Genomic DNA, 21375 nt, shown 5'->3' with positions numbered 1-21375 from the left:
CTTGATTCAATTTTGGTGGTGATGCAGATCTGGGATTTCAGCCATTAGATAATTATTGTTTTTCAGCCATAACTATGAAACTAACAGAGATACAGGCTTGATTCCAAATCCTAAGGGCGTGTTTTCAGCGGTCGAGAAATCAATTTAACTTGGAGTTTAAGTGATTGGAAGGACGCCCGTGGGTGCAACAAGTTGGAGAATTGTTCAGCGTTGGCGGAGGTTTGCACTCTCTAGAGCCTTCAAGTTGTATCTGTTTTCATTACATAATGTTATTCACTGTCGACAGTTTGTTGCATGCATTATCTTGTGTGGGAAAAGCTCTGGAGCATGAGATGCCAAGCAGTTTTCTTGTGTGAACAGATCATAAAGTGCACTGGCACAGTATGACATGTTTTTCCATGATGTTGTGAGCACAGTTTGGTTCACTTCATTTTCTTTAAATGTACGTCTTCTCTGTGAAAGTGTTACCATTTGTCAGCCAAGAAGTTAAGCTTCTCACTGTCCTTTAAAACGCACTGTCAGCTTTTGTAAATCTTGCAGGGTTCCTTCAGTTTATACAAGTGTGTTCCAGACTCGGAAAGTCAGGGAATTGATTCATTCTCTATAAGGGATGTCAGGGAATATCAGAGAATGAGGAGAAAGAGAAACAGGTCACTTTACAGGAATATACGAGAATGTGTTTAACAAATTTGTTGCATTACCGGTAGATTAGATGGTTTTCAGCCCAACTAAAAGGAGTGGAAACCAGACTGAAAAACAGCACTAACAAACCAGGAGGGAATTTATATATATATATTTTTTTAGGTCACGTAAGCGCTCAGATTTAGTCTTGAAAGGCCTTGGAGTTTTACATCAGTTCACTGTGGGAAACCTGGTTTTGGCTATCAGTCATTTTGTAAGAGTAGGAGTCACTTTTTCAATTTCAATGCATTTCTCATCATGAAATGAAACCCAAATAAAAAAAATGGATGATTGTATAGCAAGGGTGACATGGCTGATAGTGAGGGGGAGAAAACCAGTGTTGCTCTGTGTGTGTGTGTGTGTGTGTGTGTGTGTGTGTGTGTGTGTCAGAGGGTGTGGGCGATGCTCATTTTCATGTGAAAAGGCTACAGCTGCTCCGTCCCTCTAAAGAAATTATTCATGCTCTGTTCTAATGGGGAGCCCAGAGGGTCCACACACACACACACACACACACACACACACACACACACACACACACACGTACGCACGCACACACACACACACACACACACACACACACACACACACACACAAAATTTCTTTCTTCCTTTCTTCCTTTTTCCTTCCTTCCCCCTCTTCCTTCCTTCCTTTCTCTCTTCTTCCTATCTTTCTCTCATCAATCTCAGTCTCTCTTCATCTGTCTCTATCACACATACACACACACACACACACACACACACACACACACAAGTAGGTGTCTTAATAAACTATAAAAGATTTAAAGCCTTCCAGAAACACAAGCAGGTGGGAATAAAAAGTATGAATATGTATGAAAAGATTAAAAAACAGTCACCATCATATTGTTATGTGCTGCTTGGCCTAATCAATGTGACCACAATTCATTGAGGATTCATCCAGCAATCTCAAATCCATGATCATTATTGCAAAATATGCCCCAGTGGGCTGATTCAAGACTCCCATGTGAAGCATTATCGTTATCTTTTACATAACAGTCCAAATCAGTAGCTTACGAGCTAAAACAACATCCATTCATTAATATAAAACAATGGAAAGATGACAAAATCAACCAAAAAATAAAATTATAATAACAATTATTTTTCTTCTTCTTTCTCTTCAGATTGTGAAGGAGTCACTGCTCTTCCTCTGTCTGGAGGTTTCTCTTCTCTGACCCTGGATCAGCTGTCCTGCTCCTCCCCTCCATCCCAGCAGCAGACTGTGAGTAGATATAAACTGAACTCAGAACTCATAAGCCCCTTTTCACACATGAAACCCGCAAAAGTGCCGGATTGAGTTTTCCGGTAATGGTAGCAGTTTGTCAGCAGCATTACGCCTTTTTTTAACGTAATGCTGCCATTCACACAACACTGGAAATACCATTACATTCCACTATTGTCATTTCCCGGAAATTACGTTTACAAACTGCTACTATTACCGGAAAACTTAATCCGGCACTTTTACGGGTCTCATGTGTGAAAGGGGCTATACAGTCCATACTGAACTTTACTTGTAACCTTACAACATCTTGAGCAGGGAAATTGGAAGAACTGATTTACTGGCATTTCCATACCGGCTCCTGTTCACACATGACCCCCCGTGCCGGTGAATTTACCGTACAGGCTGCATGTGTGAAAGGGGCTATAACACGTTCACAGCCTTGATACCCTCAGAATGTCATATCACAGCTGTTGGTGATAAAGCTCAATATTGTGTGAGTCACTCTTGTTTGCACTGTAAAAAGGTCCAATTCATTAAATTTAGGATTCTGTCCAAAAACCCCACAGGGAATTTCACTTTTTTCCAGGATTTTTCTGAATCACATATTTTGAGTAACATGGATCACTGCACTGAAAGTGTTGAAGCAGATAAGAAACATTTGAAACAAGTGCAGTTTTCTCACCCTGTTGGCAGATTTTTTTTCCACATATCAGAATAAATACATGATTTAAGACTGAATACAAGATTATATTCCTAACAAGTCCATTTAAGTCCTAAAATCTTATCTTTCTCACAGTAAGTGAAAATTGTTGTTTCTAATTGATTCTGATTTCCTATTCTGTCTTGTTTCAAGGTAGTGACCCTTCTAGAAAATTCCTCAAACAATTGAATTTGCATTAGAAACAAGTGGAATTATCTCATTACATCGGCATCATTTCTCACTTGATTGAAGAAAAATAAGATTTTAAGTCTGAATATGAGAGTAATAATTGTTAAGATACACATTGTTTGCAGTGTATGATCCAAAACCTCCCAAAACCTGCAGCACAACTGTTTAAAAGACTTAATGTACACTATTTTTCTTCTTTTTTTTTTTAAAGGTTTAATTTCCCATTTATTTGCACTAGCGTTGTTGCTGATAAATTAAGTCGGAGGCCGGTACCAATTTCTCACAGAAACACGGACATGAAAATAAAAGAGAAAGAGAGTGAGACTAGAAAAAAGCAGGCAATCAGACAGAGAGAGCGGGGCTGGAATGACTAATCATTATTGCAATCGATTAATCAAATAGTGCTTGTTTTGATTAATCATTTCTCTGTATTGCAGTGTCATTGTAAACCGCTTTAGCAAGAATATTGTTCTTTTTTTGACAGTCAGGCCATTACAGCTCCTTTAACCTGACAGTGAAAAGTGAGAGAGAGGACAGAAGGGACAGAGAGCTGCTGTACAGTCGCATCACGTTTTCCATATTAGTCTGACCAGAGCAGAAGCAGAGCGCCGCTTTGTTGTTGGTGCAAACAGACACCGATACGTTTTATCACTGCTGATGCTGAACTTCAAGTAACGGCCCATACCAAGCACTGATCTGATGTGTTACTTCTACTGATAGACTTGGACCATTAGTTTGGGGTTATTAAGGAAAGATCTAATTGAATCCCCTTTTTTGTGATGATCCAACATCTTTGAATCTATAAAAAAGGCAGAAATTCAAGTTGGTTTGGTTTGATTTCTGATATGTTACATATGGATCTTGGTATTGGATTTTACTATTGAGGAAGTTCTCCAACAAACCAGTTTTAGCTTGGTATCGGTGTGAGAGAGACGGAAAGAGAGAAATATTTAAGACCTATGAGTCTACAGAGGCTTGTTCCTTCATAATCAGCTGAAATGATTCAGCTAAAGCCTCTTCCACCTCAAACAAAGCAATAGCCTTCTGAGAGCAGGGGGGATCTAGAGTGTAATCATTTCACTGCAAATGTCCAAAAAAAAAATAGTTTTAATATGAGTTTCTTCCAGCTAGCAGGAAATTAAAAATATCCTTTATCAGTGAGGAAGCTGGTGAGCTTTGAAAGTTGCTGCTGTGATCTGAAATCCAATAGAGCAAGACTGGGAGACTGTTCAGAACTGTGGTGAAAATGGTCTTATTTGCTTACTGCAATTATACCAAGGTATCACAAGTAATTTGACAATGATAGATTGATGTTTAAAAATGCTACATGTAGCACCTTCAACATGTGCCTTAAATGGAATTTTGTCATTTTTATTTAGGGCCTCCATTCATAAATATTCATAACAATTCATAACTGTAATCACTCAGTTGAAGAGTTTTGTTTCCAAATAAGATATTCATCAAAATGTGACACCTGCTCTGGATTTTGTATCAGCTAAATTCTTATGGACAACTCCTTTTTGTCATTCCTGGCTATGAGAGACATTTTCAATCCAGTTTGAGCTATCCATAAGGCATAAAGATTACTACCTCTTTAAGCACCATTCAAATGCAGAACTAACCTTGTAGCACCGCTGGACCTCCGTCAGACCATAATTCACCGTAGATTTATTATGTCCAGGCAGTGTAATGGAAACTTGCTCCTGCACATGCAAAGGGTTGGTGTTTTAACCCTTATCTAACCTGCCAAGCTGAATAACAGCATATCACTGCTGTCAAATGCATCTTAAAAAAGTCAGCTTTTCTGGAATTTAGAATTAAACAAGTTGGATTTCATGTTGAAAACCATGTATTTTTTAAATGTTATCATAGGTTGTGAGCAGGCTTGCTGGGCCCTAGGGTCATAAAACTTTCTGCAACTTTAACAGACTTTATGAACCTTCCACTGAAGTTAAAAAAGATGAAAGTCTATCACATTAATAACCAATCCAGCTCTCATCATCAAAAAAGTTTTCATACCAGTATTTTTTTACTCCTGAGAAAACTGCCTGCCAGTTCATTTTTGAAAGTGAGTCAGTATCAAATATCATACCCATACTGAACAGGACTATGAGAATAACAAGCAGTACTGTTTGAAAATGTATGTATATGGCATGGTACATTGATGGTGGAAACAATATACAAGGAAGCGTCACACAGAGAGCGCCAGTAGACGTTAATATGTATAATAGATTAACGTTATAACGTTACAGTTTACCGGTACATCCCGCTACTCCCGCAATCTTCCTCCAAGCTGCCGACTTTCATTGGTTATCCTTAAATAATCTGTGATTGATGGCGTTTTTTTTTTTGAGGGCCATTCATAGAGTGAATGAATGGATATACTGTACTGGATAGCCTACATTTATTTGATTTACTAGGCGATCTTTTTTTAGATGGAAAACAAACGTCAGCTGACAAAATAAAAACGAGTTATTGTTTTTAAAATATTAGATGGCTTGCTACTTCTGTTCACAATGATAAATTTCAAGCCGCATATCTAATATTGATTTGTGGGTCTTGTTCTGGGTTTAGTAGCAATAGTGGAAAACACGATTGGCGCTCCAAGACTCTGAGCAGCACTGGAAGTCGTGGCTGGGCGCCGGCGTGTGGCGGTGTTCATTGTAAACACTGGTTTTGAATTTTTGGACTCTGTATGTCGTCCGCCAGACGCGTCCGGTGTGCGACCCCCTTTTTTGCTTTTTTGCTTCTTTAAATCTTGCAGTCTCACCTAAGACTGGGATTGGCTGAAGGGTTGAGGAATAAACACCAGCAACATGCCAACTCTTCCTATCCACTGTATAGTTTGCTGAGTCACAGTTTAACCTAAAACTGATTCTTGTGTGTTTTTTAAATGTCACTTGAGGGACTTCCTTTCCTTTCCCTTTCCCATGCGGCATCAAGGCCCAAGAGTCTGCAGGTTTTCATCTCAACCAAACTCTATAACAGCTCATTTCACTGATTACCCCCCCCACACACACACACACCCCCACGGTTGAAGCTGTGCTAATCACTGGAATTAGCTGCTGTAGTGTAGTGTTTTCAAACGAAAACGACTGCTGTAATACATAAGTTGATCAAATACAAGAACACTAAATCGATAGTTGTGTTCTTGTGGAGAACGATCTTTCCAAGTTGTCTTGGAGAGAATTAACTTGTCAAGAAGGTGAGAACAGAGAAGCATCTTTACAGTTTTAATTAAGACACACAGTTCTTCATTTTCCCAGATGTTTCACCTGGCATTTTACTGTAGATTGTTGCGAGTTTTGGGCATGATGCGTTGTTCTCACAGTGAATCTTGGGGCTTCCCATTTGTTCTCGTTGGTCAAGCCACCGTCAGACACATTCTTGGTTGGCAAGTGGACTTTCAGGATCTTTATCTGTTCTCCGTCCTCGTATTCTTTTGTTTTGGAGTCGTACTTCAGCTGTTCAATGTGATGTCAAATGTGTCATGGCGGACACAACAATGCACAAGAAACCAAATTGAGAAAAAACCCTCGTCTCATCTGAGAGGAGACACAAACACATACACACACACACACACACACACACGGTTTGATGCCTCGTCTCCAGCGCGAGAGGCCTCTTGGCAGAGAGTGAGCTGTAAAATGGGGTTTCACCATGTATGGTCAACTGGACTCTCTCTCTCTGTCTGTGTCTTTCTTTCTCTCATTCCTTCTTGCCAGGAGGTGAAACTAAGACACACACACACACACACAGACAAGATGAGCACTGTCTCATCTCTAGGGAGCGTTCAACCAAACATAAACAGAAGAGTGTTTAGAAACTAAACCGGGTTGTAACTTTCGGATTTCTCAAACAAGATCCTGCCTCCCCAACAAATCAGCAGCAGTTTTGGCAGCAGGGTGGCCTAAAGGTTAAGAAAGGCCGTCCTGTAATGCAGAGCACAAACTACACGACTGTCAAACACTTAAGATCACTGTACCGCTCACATTAAACAAGCTTTTTCCTGTAGTTTCTTGTCACACGATGCAAAACATGACTTTGTTTTTCACCTGATTGTGCTAGAATGGAGTTTGAGAAGGGAGAGCAGCTCATTGCCCTAAGCTGGAGGAGATAAAGCCATAATGATGATGATTGTGTTGTTTTATAGTTTCCGCCTCTTCTGCCTGGTTTCCTCACAAGCCCTCGTTGAATTTTGCTGCTTACCGTTCTCCAAACTTGTCCTTACATATCTCACACTACAAGAACATGGCAGATTTTGTGCTGACAAAATCAAACATGTTTGAAAATCTCAAACGTGAGATTTCTGAAGATTTCTGAGACTGCTCAAAGACGGTTGTGCGCCACCGAGAGACCGCTCTGACGTCGGTATTTTATCTCAAAAACCTGCATGGGACAGCTAAATTGGGCATAAAGTCTTGCAGTGTGTGTCCAGCTCAACCGAAAAGCCACCGATTCGATCCCCACAGCAGTCATGTGACCTGTCGATGTGTCCTCAAGCGAGACACTAAACCCACCCACTGATTGGAAGTCGCTCTGGATAAGAGTGCATAAAATGAGGTGAAATGACCAAAAAGTGGCACCTATTCTTCACGAAATGATTCACCTTTTGAAGCATAGAAAGTAATTCAAGTTCTTGGTTGAAAACATGACACTTTGACAGACTGGAACCTCTATATTTTAAGACACATTGGATGGTGAACTTTAGGGAACGTTTTCTTTTCTTTTTCTTGCAGTCTCGTTGAGGAATAAACATATTTTTCATGGTCTATATGTAAAGAGACATTGCATGGTGAAGGGAATTCTGTTTTTTTCCAAAATGGAGATATCGCATTTTGGAGTAAACCTCATTAAATGCACTTAAAGGCTCTCCATAATTGCTATTGTTCATGGATCTATGGGTGCGTTTATATCTCTAATAAACCAAAATCCGCTTTATGAATCCTGTATTGTGGTTTTATGTGTCAGGAGCTCTGGCTGGGATTAGCCTAGGCCTATACAGCATGCGTGAGTGTGTGTGTGTGTGCCCCAATTCATGTGACTCACAAATCTACACACACACACCAGGCTAAATTTGGAGCACCTTATATGGCAGCTTTTCCCCTCTGTGAAGTTTCCGTGCAGCGATGGATTTAGAGAGGAGTTTGACTTGGACTTCCTTATCGTGGCGGCTCGTAACCTTTTTGGCTCCGCGGCAATGTTTGGCAAGGCAGTAAATTCCCAGGCTCACCGAATCACTCGATTGGTTGGAAGGTGTAAAGTCTGTTTACGCACCATCTGTTGTAGCTCTTGCACCTTCCCCTTGCACTGCATGTAAGGTGTTATTGCCTCCGTACTGTGTGTGGCAGTATGCATGGTGAAAGGTCACTACAGAAGAATAATCAAATTACTTTACTGTGATTTATTAGAAGTTACACACATCCCTTAGTGCCATGGGATCAGTAATGTAAACTCTGTTATCTGTTAATATGCCTCTGTACCAGTGTCATCAAGAAAAATTTATAGATTTATGGGTAGTACATGGAGATTAAAGTGAAGTCTGATTATGATTCCCATGTCAATTTAAAAGCAATTTTGACGTGTAGATAAGGTTCGGATGAGAGTTCCTCCTTTGTTTCATGATAATGGAAAAACTGCAAAATGAATTTGACCATTTCTGGGTACTGAAAAGTTTGACAGTTGCATAAAAGTATTGGGGGAAAAATACCGAACAATATCCTCAAATCAAGTCAGGAAGTTAAGGTCTGGAAAAAAGTATGGAATTTTTTAAAATGGGGAATGTGCAAGAGCTCATTTTTGATCCAGAGAGTTGGAAGCTTAGTGCTAAATTTGTCTCGAGGACTGTCAAACCATAATGTTTTTGGCTTTGGGAGTGGAAAATGTGACTCTGGTTGGCTCAGCGACTGGAAATTTCCCTCTAAGTTTGGGGGAAAAAAAGATCAGAGGTGCATTCAGTCACGTAATTTGCTCGTGAACATTAATGTTTACTTGTTAGATTGGAAAGCTAGTGGAACAAGGAGCAAAATTTAAGGTTATTATGTTCCTCTATGGCAGCAAAATTACCATTTGTTGTATTTATGTGTTTGCTTGTTTGTTCGCTGAACGTTGAGATGTATGGGGTCGAGTGTTTTGCACGTATTAATTGGCAATGTAAGAACGATTTTAGTATTCCAGTACAGCTTCATGAATTGGAATTGGAAAAATAAATATTATAAGATCCCAAAGCTAAAAAAAAAAGTCTGCGATGTTGTAATGATACACAGCCTGGAGCTGTTATTATTTTAATTAACAGCGAATACAGAAATGACTAATTGGACTCACAGTGTTGATCTTTGCTTCTGGCTATGGGAGGCAGCAGTTAATATTCACTAGTACAGACTAAAGTGAATGTGCAAAATTTTAGGACCCTTTTTATGACACACTGATGAGGTGAATCCAGGTAAAGGCCAATTATCCCTTATTGATTTCCCTTATTAAATCTAAACCAATCACAAAGGAGGAGATGTAGCTAAAGAGAAGCAGTTATTGAAGGATTTTTAAGTTTGAGACAACTGAGATGTGGATTGTGCAAAACGAGCTGCAACTCAATATGAGGAAGATGTTCTTCATATTTTGTACATTCAGTGCAGTTAATATTCACTACTATAACTGACCAGGGAGAAGGGGATATCATATTTAAAACCTGAAATGTAGTGCTGTTCAACTTTAAGGTAAATTCCACCTGCTTTTTAGTCAAGTCTTGGACAATCAGAACACATACAATGTTACTTTTTAGAGTTTGATCTTATAATGATGAAGCAGATTCAGTATTCTCGAGTTTTAGGCACTTAAAGCTGTAAATATGGGTCAAAGGTTACATACCAAGTAAGCATGTTGCTTAGTATAGGTACTTTTCCATTTCCTCCTCAACAGAAATCCTTGTTGCATTGCCAGAGCGATTTGCAGTTAGTGAGCCGGTAATGGATCAGTGTCTTGCTCAAGGACACTCTGGCAGCACACTCTGGCAGGACACTCTGGCTGTTGTGGGGATTGAACCTGTGACCTTTTCATTACTGGACAGTCTCTCTCACCGCCCATCCACTCTGCTGCCTGCATATGTTGGCACAAGAATCTTTTTATCAGGAAAATTGCTGCTGATGTATCGACACAGAGGAGCCATGATGACTGAGAGCTGTAGTCTTTGATCTGCTGAGTGTGCGTGCGTGTGTGTGTGTGTGTGTGTGTATGTGTGTGTGTGTGTGTATGTGTGTGTACGTGCACACTCCATGCGATTCATAAATCTACCGCCAGCGCTGGAGCCACATTGACTGCTGTAGTCTTTGATCTGCTGAGGTCCGCAACAGCCACGGGCCCCACACACACACACACACACACACACACATTCACACACACACATTCACACACACACACATTCACAAATGTGTAGGCTTGTATACATGCCTGTACAAAAACACACACAAATAGTTTTTATCTGTATTTATGTGCTTTGTTCACTGTGAAGCAATTCCTGTCAAACTTGTTTGTTATAAATAAAGTTGACTGGACTTTACACAGAGACACAGCTCACAAATCAACTGTTGGCTTCTACAGCCTTTCTACCTGATTAGACAGAGCTGGGAGATAGTACACACAAGTACTCTCTCTCTCTCTCTCTCTCTCTCTCTCTCTCTCTCTCTCTCTCTCTCTCCCCCTCCCACACACACACACACACACACAGATATACACTCTTGTACATAAATGTTTAAACCCGCACACACATACATACACGTATGTTCGTCTTAATATACTTGTGCCTTCACTGACTACATTCATTCCCTAATCCTAACCTAATCCTCATTCTAACCTCAAAGGGAAAAATCCACCTTAAATCACTTTAACACTGTTAAAAAAGCAGCTACAATAGAGTTTGATATGAGAAAATGTTTCAGGATCTAAAACATCAGTGGTAAACGTCAGGTTTTGGTGTCAGTCCCTCAGAATCAAAGAGCGAGGGCTTCTTTCTAGAGCCGGCATTTTGCATCGAGAGACGTTCAACAATCATACAGGGAGAAACCCATCGTAGAAGAAGAAGAGAGACCAATTTCTCCACCCACAGGAGCAGGAGAGAGACCAGAATGCAGTGCAGCTACAAGACATGATGAACTTTGAGTAAGGGGCGACTCTCACTTTTTCTCAACTGAAAAAACTCTTGCTCTGCGTAATCGCTTTCGCAATCACAATCACAATCACAATCACAGTCTTTCTCTCCACCTACACATATAACACGCAGCTGAGTGCACTGAGTCCACACAAGTTCTCAGGGTTGTCGCAAGTCATTCTGGGAAATGTTGGAAATCACTAACTGAAATAGAAGCAGACGAGGCAGGTTGAGGGAAAGTGGGTTCACCAAAAAAAGTAGATTACAACACTTCATCACAAAATAACTCCTGGAATGTATCGAACATCACAGATTGATAATATCTAACAATGTGAGAGAATCTAATGGTGGATTTTTCCTTTAACCCTCAACTAACTTAAATCCTAATCCTAATCTTAACCCCAAACCCTAGATCCAGTGAAGAAGTGTGGACCAGCCAAAATGACCTCACTTCACAAAAATGTCCCCACTCTGGGGGTCTAAAACACACAAACACACACATAGACACACACACACACACACACTCTGCTGTGTTTACTGGCTAGTGTCTCTGCTCATCAGCACAACACTCAGCTATCAGGCCCTGCAGCCTGATGACTAAGTAAGTGTATGTGTGTGTGTGTGTGTGTGTGTGTGCACTCTTTCTTCTGTGGCGCAGTCCAGCCCAGTTCCATCTAATCACGAAAGAGTGTGTGTGTTGTGTGTGTGTGTGTGTCCCTGCCTCCAACTCCCTTGTCATGTCTCATGTTGTTAAAGCAGCATTACATAACTGCTGAAACAACTCACTGCTCCCCCCAGTTTAGATTAAACCGGCTACAAACAGCAGTTAAAGTCGGCTGGTCAAGAAATTTAAAAACATATACAGCTTAGATTTTAGGCATTTAGCTGTATTGCTCACTTATGCATTCTAAACATTTTCCTATTGTACTTATTCATCCTCCCATTCTTCCAGTTTCTCCTATTTCTCTTTCTCCTATTCATTTACATTTTAGCCATTACCTTCACCAAGGATGTTTTGTTTCCACTCCTGTTAGTCCTCCATTAGACAGTTGTCGTTTTTTAAACCATACCTATGAATCTAGCGGAGATGGAGACTGGATTCTGAATCATAAGGGGATGTTTGCAGGGTCTGGAAATCAGTTTAGCTTCAAATTTGGGAATGATAGGACTGATGTCTTTGGGTATAAGAACAATTGTTCAGCTTCAGCAGAGGTTTGCGCTCTCCAAGTGCGTTCTGGTTTAGCTGATGCTCTTATCAGAATGACTAACTTAAATTCAGTGAGTATGTAGGATTTCAGTGACTTGCTGTTGATGGACACACTGGTTGTTGTTGTAGGTATTCAGCCTGTTATCTTCTTGTCTCTCTAACCACTAGACTACCATACCTCCCTTCACACTTGTGTTGTTGTTGTTTTTTTGCGCAGAAGTCGTCACAGAATTCCATGAGGAAATTTGTGGAAAGGGGTTAACTGCCCTATTCTCCTTTTTAAAACAAAGAGAGAAAGACAATAATTTGGCCATGGTGCATTGTTGTCTTTCCAAATGCGGCTTTGTTGGCCCATCTGTTGAAAGCATCTGGAGCGTGGTGGGCATTTTTAGCACATTTGGTGGAATATTACAGCGTCCCACCAGCCTTCGTGTCCATGTAGGGTAGTTGCAAAATTTTTAATTCTGTTTTCATGCACTTAAAGTGTAGACTTTTTTTTTCTCATATGCACTAGAAATATGCACTAGAAAAAGTAGAACATTACTGAAATAAGAAGTAATTTTACACTCTTTCCACAGCAGTGCAAAGCCCTGATCAAATGACCTCACTGACAAATGACATTGTATTATGTATTAGGGGCCCAGTTCATTGAAACTGTGGTGGGAAGTGCTACTTGATCCCAATGACACCTCCTCTTCTTCTCCTCTAACATCCAAACAGCACAAGTGGCAGTTACATCAAATAGTTACAATGTCCTGGTTTACATGGTAGTTTCCTGACATTTGAAACTACTACTAGAGTACATTTCAGGGTTTTCTTTGTTAATTAGTTCCTTTTTATATGCGACCAGCAGCTAGTAGGCTATAAGTCACTCGGTCGGTTCCAGAAAATTCCCCAAACTTGATTGTGATGAGTTAAACTCGTTTGGTAAAGCATAGGTTTGCTACAACAGAGATCCCAGTTTCTAATCCCAAGTGAGTCAATTTAGTGCCAAGATAGTCGCAGTTTATCACAAATTAAATGCTTGTTTCTTTATACCAGCCCATGAAAATTTTGTTCTCAAAGAAATGCCCTTGACAACAAATTTTGTAAGCATTTTTTAGGCCCATTTCACAAAATATCTTTGAAGGGAGATGCCTACTTTTACTGAGGCACACCCACTAGTTTTAGATCCTGTGTATCAGTAAATGTAGACCTAGAGGGCCAAGACAGAATAACAAGTGATTCCTGACATTTGAAGCAGGCACATCAGCACCATGTAGACGCTCGGACGAGCTTAATAACACGTGATGTGATTGCTACATCCTGCGTATTGGTAAATGCAAAAAGTATTCAAATGTGCATGTAAATCGACTAGATTCTCCTCCATCTAGTAAGGACTATACAGGTAGTGCTCCAGATGTTTGCACTGACAGATATAGGGCACATGTATTTAGCTGACCAAAGTGGGGCACAGGAGGCACTGCAAAGAGATCAGTGGCGGACCACATATCGGGAATTAGGCCACCAACTATTAACCCAGAACCACAATGAAATGAGGTTACTCTATGGGCCTGTTTGTAAAAGATGCAACATTTCTTGTCCAGCTCTCAAGGGAACTCCAGCTGAATAAAGATTTACTTTGCAGTGTAAACAGACTCAAGGAAAAACCAAGTAACCGATTGTGTTGCTTTATTTTCTTACTTGAATTATGCATCGAGTGAGTTTCATGATCCTTGTGCCCTGGAAACCTGTTATAATGTCATTTTATATTCTAAAAAATAAGAGTTCTTTTATTCACTTATGGTAAACTTACTTTCTGCAAAGACAGTGTTTTTGTCCAACAACAAGAAATTGGTTTTACATTTTACTATAGCTTTGGCATGCCTGTTAGTAGGCAGGTAAAACTAGATTTGAAGGTAGATTTTATTTTTTATTTTTGATGCAATAGTGAGGACTATGGATCTGTCCATACATTTGTTTGTTTGTTGCTACATCATTTGTTTGTTCATCCATGTCTCACATGCAGTATCTCAGCCACCACTGATCACATTTTGAAGAAACTTCCATAAAATGCTGCGTCTCACCACTGGTTCCAGTATTTTCTAAACTACACTGATTGGCCCAAGGGGGGCGCTACATTTACAGGTCAAAAGAAGGTGATATATTTGTTACTGACTGGCTCAGATTCTTGGGGGACGACATGTTTACTGCTGCCTTGTTTATTTTTTGTGATACTATATTAAATCCCCAAAGGAGGAATTATCTTCTCGCTTGCTTCCTCCACAGGGAGGTCAGAGGTCAGAGTCAGTTACAGAACAGCACCCATGGAGCTGGTAGGGACTCATTGTCTTGCTCAAGGGCACTTCAGCAGGGTGGGTGCTTGCTGTGACGAGGGCTTGAATCTGAGCCTTCCAGATGAAGGACAGTCTCTCTAATCTTACTGCCGCTCAGTTGCCATAACACTGCATACGAAAACTCTGTTCTCTTGGGCACTTCCTGCAAAGATAAACAATAAATTACATTACATAAATTGCATTAGTAAATAGGTCCTTTGCTTGATTGATTCATTTAATCTCTGATGAATGTACATGGTAAATATCTCTGTTCTCCACATACCTCTGTTTGGCAAGAGATAAACTTTTGGCAAAAGTTTATCAGGAATGAAGAAAAGAACAGATATTTTCTCACTGATGCCCTTGTTGTTTTGAAATACTACAGTGGCACTTTGACAGGTTTTAAGGGCCCAAGGGTCATAAAACTCATTCAACCCATGAACGACCACGTAAACCTTCGATTCATGTGAGAAAAAACACTCAAATTGCAGTTAATTTGTCCACAATAGCAGCGACATGCAATGTATTACTTTGACCTAAACCTGAATCAAAGAAATCGACTTTTCTGCGTAAAATAGAGCACAATTCTACCAAAATAGACGGCAGAGATCTCCATCTGTGTATTCGCAAACTAGACCACGGTGCTTCTCCATTTGAGCCAGTTATCGTCCCTTGCGCTTGAAGCCTGGCTGCAAATAGGCTAATTGCTCTTTAACAAAATGGGACAGAGGGAACGAATGAAAGAGAGAGAGAGAGAGACTTACTGGGACACTCATCCACAGGCTGTAGGCCTCAGGGAAACGACTCCTGAAAGAGTTAGATTGGGGAAGAGGGAGTGAAAGAAAAATAAAGAGGAAATGGAGTAAAAAATGTTGTAGGTTTGGAGAGCACAACAGCAGGCAATCGTCCAGCCAGACTACAGACTTCAGGCAGAAAACTCCCTAAACTAGGAAGGGAGGAGGAAGTGGAAGAGACATTGGAGGGGAAATAGAGGAGATGACGGGAAGGGGAAGGAGAGGAAGATGAGGAAGAGGAAAATAAATGCAAAGAGGAGCAAAAAGGAGGAATGGCACGATGGTGAAGAAAAGAAATAGGAGAACGAAGGAGAAAGAGGATGGGGAAGGAGGAAGGGGAGAAGAAATGGGAGCAGGGGGATGAATAAGAATAAGAGGGATGAAGGAGAAGTAGAAGGAGGGGAGGGAAGGGAGGTGGAGGAACAGAAGGAGTTGGAGGAGGAAACACTGAAAGAGGGCAACCTGTGAGGGAGGAATAGGAGGACTCAATGTGTGACAACAGCATTACCATGTGTCCCTTCAAAGCAAGACACATTTTGTCAGTTCTTAGAATGGAAATGAGGAAGAGGAGGCAAGTTAAGAGGAGAGGACGGAGGAGACGGAGAAAGGGAGAATGAATAAGTAGAATAGGAAAAGGTTTAGAAGTCATAAATTAAATCCTCAACAGGACGAGCAGGTTTGGTTCCTCTGCACATACAGATGACACAAGTGAAAACCAGCTTAGCTCTAGTTACATGCTTGCCAGTTGTGAGCATATTGGCAAATAATATAAGAATATCAAATCACCGATAATGGCTTAACGGCTAACGTTACTGCTAACATACACTTAGCAAGGCCTGCTATGCTAACGTTACAGCCTCAACAAAGGATTAAGCCCACTTGCAATGAAGAAGTCCAACAAACAATACCTAGAAAAAACCTAAATCAGACTATCTGGTGTTGTAAAATGACACAACCTACCTTATCAGAAATTAATTACAATTTTCTACTAGCTAGTGGAACGCTTTCAAAAAGCAATTTGATTTATAGAGAAATATGAACTGGAAAAAGCAATCTTCCAATGCAACTTGTGAAAACTAGCATTAGCAGTAGCATCAGCTGGTCTGTAAATGTTCAGTAAGACCACAGGCATTTCAGACATGGCAGTTCAACAAAGGACCTAATGAAAAACCGACAGTCTCTTCATATCAGCACATACTCTTCTGGCTATAGCATAAAAAGCAACAACTGAAAAATTTTTAAGTGGGAGATGCAGCACACACAGAGATGCAAATTAACAGCAAGTAAGAGACGGTATACGTTTACACACACACACACACACACACACACACACACACATACACACACACAGACCAAAACATACCACACGTGCTACATGTTGAGGTTACATGAACAGCAGTGAAGCAGCGGAGCACTCTGGGACTCAGGGGGCAGAGAGATGATGCTCAGACGCATGCTAACAGACACGTGTCTCTCTCTCTCTCTCTCTCTCTCTCTCTCTCTCTCTGTCTCTCTCTCTCTCTCTGTCTCTCTCTCTCTCTCTCTCTCTTTTTCTCTCTCTCTCTCTCTCTCTTTCTTTTTCTCTCTATATATATCTTTCGCCCTTTCTGCTGCTCTAGCTCTCTGTCTCGCTCTGTTAAACTTTTCCCCCTTTCTTCTTTTTCTCGTCGCATCATTCTCCTGCTTCCCCCTCTCCTATCCTCCCTCTTTCTATCCCATAATATCTCTCCTCTCCTGCACATTTTCCCTCTCTTCTTCCCCCTGCCTCTTACTAAACTCCATCCAAACGTATCTGCCCCGCTTTTCACCACCTGTGTTTCTCCTTCTCTTTCAGATAAGATGAAACTCTATTGATCCCTGTGGGGAAAATAGGTCGTTGTAGCGACAAAGTTTATAGAATTCAGCAGGGGGAAAAAAGACAAGTGGAATAAAAAATAAGCAATAAATAATATAAAATAAAAAATGCTAAAACAGGATTTGTGAGCTTATATAAACACGCAGCTGACATTTCAACACGTTAAGTAGACTGTAAGAGTGGGAAATGTAGGGATTTGTGGGATTTTGTGGATTACTTACATATATGGCTTTACTTACAGTTGTTACTAGCATGATTGGTTCCTTAAATATGGATTACTAAATGGATTACTTTCTGTCTTCTTCTCTCTCTCTTGCCAGTTTCGTACTCTGTCTTTCTTTCTGTCTTTTTGTTCTTTCTTTCTGTCTTTTTGTTCTTTCTTATGCTTTTCCTCTGCTTCTTTCTTAAACTACCTTTTTCATTCTCTCTAGCATTTTCACTCTATTTCTTTCTCCCTCTCTGTGAATGTGGACCAAAAATGTCCAGACATCCTGAGACAGGATCAGATGGCCGAAACACCATGTTTTTAATGCAGAGTCTATATTTTTCTACTGAGCAAGTGTTGCGCCTGACGTTTTTGTTCTCCTGAGACAAAGAAATGCCCTCCTACTTGTTTAGTTTTTGTGTCTGTTGTCCAATTTACTTGTGTACCTCTAATTAAGATTTTGTTTTCCCTTTGGGATGAGATGTTATTAGCCCCTTGGGGTTTCTTTATCTCATTTGCACAGTTTGTATTTCTTTTCCTCCTCCTGTATTTTCAGTGTTTTATCATTCGCATGTGCAAATAAATGAAACTGAACAAAGTGAAAGTATGAACACAGGAAAGGGAGTAGAGAATGATAATCTGTAGAAAGTGGGAGTGTATTTCCTGTGAGACTGTATGATATGTTGCTTTTTCTCTTGTCCCTGACAATATTGTTATTGACTGCACTTACTGGCACTGATGACTTACTTATCACTGTTGTAATGTGAAAACCTCTCAGCTCCAGTTGGATAAATTAAAAAATGCATTGTAACATTTTGGAGGTACGAAGTTTTCACCCGACAGCGATGTTATGCCTCCTAAAAAATGTATCCTTTCATCTAATCTCCTTCTCTCTCTCCTTCTTTTCTCTCTCTCTCCTTTCCTGTCTCTTTCCATTTAGAGAGGAGAACCACTTTCTGGAGCAACCGTGGAGCTACGCAAAAAGAGGGGCACATCACATGGGAGTGTGTGAGTGTGTGTGAGTGTGTGTGTGTGTGTGTGTGTGTGTGTGTGTGAGTGTGTGAGGGTGTGTGAGGGTGTGTGTTGAGGCCTCCTGCCGTCGCCCCTCTGGTCCCGGACAGGCATGGCGGGGGGCAGAGAGCGCGGGTCCCGGCCGCAGAGGCCGTGGTCCGTCTACCGGGCGAACACCTTCGAACTGTCCAACGAGATGATCGGCCTGGCCCTCGCAGGTGAGGGAGATCTGTATGGAGACAGTTGTGTGGGTTATTTTAGCACCGCAGTGATGCAGTGTAGTTGAAGTTGAATCCTCATGGAGTTTCACTGAAATGTAAAACAGAAATATCTCCAGTGTAGTGCAAGGTTATGTTTGTTCTAAAAACTAAGACACAACTAAATTTAAGATGAAAACTAGGTGTTAAAAAACATTGTAGTAAAACTAAGGTAATTAAAACTAAGAAGAAAACTAGGTATTAAACTATCTCCTCTACTTGTTAAACTAAAGTAAAATAATAATATACGTGAAATGTTTTCTGTTTTTGTTAATGTGCAGGATAAAAAAGATAATTTTGTCCCAATCTTAAGTTAGTTTAGGATGCTTTGAAAAATAAATGTAAGTACATTTTAAAAAGAATTTATGATTAAATGTTTGTATTACATAATAGCTGTTGCTAATGTATACAAAGTACCTGTTCTGAACTGTCATCCTAGCACTAAAATGCTAAAACTAAGAACTGAAACTAAATAAAACTAAACTCTTGTCAGTAAACAAAAGCAAAAAACTACCAGACCCTAACTAAAACTAAACTGAAATTGAAATCAAAATCTAAAAAGTAATGAAAAATCCCAAACTATAACAATAATCCTGTCTGATCATGAGTGTAGGATATTATTTTTTTTATTCTAGAAGTCATTCATATTTTTGCGTTGACATACCAACTAAATGATGTATGGCAAATAAGTGAAGTCACAGTCAAATCCTCATAGAAGTGTCATTAAAATGCAAAGGAGGATTTGAGAGGAAACAGGCAAGTTGTCCTGCATGGCAGAAAAAAACCCTAAAATCACAACAGTCTGGTAGTAACCACAGTCTTCTACTATGGGTCATCATGCCTCCTCTGTGGTGGGTGCCAGGCAAAACTAAAACCACACACTCAAATGACTCTCTCTCTCTCACACACACACACACACACACACACACACACACACACCTCTACTGGCAGTGTTTTGAACCTGTGTGGGAACCAGCAGCCTCTTAAGCCACTGTTTCCCTGAAGGCGTAATGAGGCCTGACAGAGCTTATCATCACCACATGTCATGTAAAAGGTTTGCTTTGGGGCTTTATCAGTGCCCACACCTCGTCCCCAACATGTTTTTTCCTTGTAAGAAATCAACACAATATAGAACATACAGAGGTGTTTCACAAATGAAAAAGAAAGAAAGAAAGAAAACAAACGTAACAAAACAAGTAACATGAAATACAATAATGAAAGGGTAGAAAGGGTAGAATACCATGTTTGGCAGTCAATTTTGAGCAGCCACCACTCCGATAAAATAATTGCAGCCTCATGCAGTGTGGAAATTGATGTAGTTTTCCTATTAATTGTGCAGCCGTGCTTACAGTCAGAGGCTGGTGCTGGAGGCTCAAAGCACTCCTACGCTGCTGGGAAGCCCACGACTCCCACAGCCTCGGCACTTAACGAAATGTCTGTTTCTACCACATCAGACTGCAGTCGCTGCCTTTGACGCTTAAATGTTTTGGTGACATGTTGACTGTCTTGACTGCAGGAAACAGTCAGGACCCAGACGAACCCGTGCTGGAGTTCAGCGTGGGTGAGTAACGCTTTGTTTAGAAGATTGAGATCATTTCAGGCATTTAGCCGACGCTCCTCTCCAGAGTAACTTCCAGTGAGGTGAGCAGGTGCGGGTTCAGTGCAGGGCTGGGCAATAATTCAATATTGTTTATCGTCTTTTATTAGAATCATATCATGATGAAATAATAACATCAAATTGATACGCAATTCTGTTGTCTAAATGAATGATAAATAACAAACTGTAATTAAAATCTCTCCCTAAATGAGATCTGAAAATTCCAGTTTTATCATACTTCATATCACTATTATCTACCGTGATTTTGCACATTTGTGGATATTGTTATATATCAATGTCGGAATAATTTCTTAGTATTTTTGTGAAACTAATTTTGTTCATATTGCTCAGCCCCAGTTAAGTGTCCTGTTTAGAACTGGACACATAGCTTGTAATGGACAAATTGGCCTTTGTGGGATCGAGCTTGTGATCTTCTGCTTACAAGAAACTATGTATGTAACCATTATAAGCTGTTCTGCCACCCACAATACTTGTTTTTTTTTGTTTGGTTGGTTGTTTGTTTGGGGGGATCAAACCTGTGATGCTTTGGTTACAAGACGGTCTGTCAAACTGCTAGGTCAAGCTGCTGGCAAACCTGGCAAAACCACTTGAAAATAGGTTTTAAATGTTTGCACTTCTTGGGATTGTTTGATGTTTCATTCAAGACTGTGTGTTTCTATATGTGTGTGTGTGTGTGTGTGTGTGTGTGTGTGTGTGTGTGTGTGTGTGTGTGTGTTTCTATATGTGTGTGTGTTGTCCTGTGCAGCCTGCACGGAGCTGGTGACTCCGTCGTTGGATCGGAAACCCAACAGCTTTGTAGCAGCGAGCTGCACCACGCCACCACAGGCCTTTTGGACCAAACACGCCCAGACCGAGGTCATCGAGGTTAGACACACACACACACACACACACACACACACACACAAACAATACACACAATCCTCAGTCATCTATTCTTTCTTGCTTCCTTCCTTCCTCTTCCTTCCTTCTATCTTTCTATTCTCATATTTACTTATTTTTTTCTGTATTACAAAGAATTACTTTCCAAAAGACTATACCCACTTTGTGAAACACAGTTCATGATTGGATCCATTAAAATGTTTCCATTTTGTAAGTAATGGTCTTAAGAAATTTAATAATGTCCATAACATTTCAAAATGAGTTTAATTTTGAGGATGTGAATAGCTT

At 40.4% G+C, this 21375-nt stretch overlaps 1 protein-coding gene across 1 annotated transcript in view; it reads left to right on the top strand.

Annotated features, from left to right (window-relative positions):
• Window positions 1-1818: 1818 nt before the first annotated feature.
• LOC139668089 (inositol polyphosphate-4-phosphatase type I A-like) overlaps window positions 1819-21375 on the top strand; it is a 60543-nt gene continuing 40986 nt past the window's right edge. The window contains exons 1-4 of the mRNA XM_071547556.1: window positions 1819-1917; window positions 18263-18551; window positions 20107-20151; window positions 20954-21072. Of these exons, the coding sequence (XP_071403657.1) occupies window positions 18446-18551; window positions 20107-20151; window positions 20954-21072 (270 nt within the window). The 5' untranslated portion in view covers window positions 1819-1917; window positions 18263-18445. The remainder of the gene's footprint in view (window positions 1918-18262; window positions 18552-20106; window positions 20152-20953; window positions 21073-21375) is intronic.

This window comes from Centroberyx affinis, unplaced genomic scaffold, assembly GCF_046629955.1.
Source record: "Centroberyx affinis isolate AG114_WGS23_722 - 3 ecotype Tasmania unplaced genomic scaffold, CSIRO-AGI_Caff_v1 ptg000271l_1, whole genome shotgun sequence".
NCBI lineage: Eukaryota > Metazoa > Chordata > Actinopteri > Beryciformes > Berycidae > Centroberyx > Centroberyx affinis.
The sequence above is the reverse complement of the archived record's forward strand: the minus strand, read 5'-3'. Positions and strand labels throughout refer to the sequence as shown.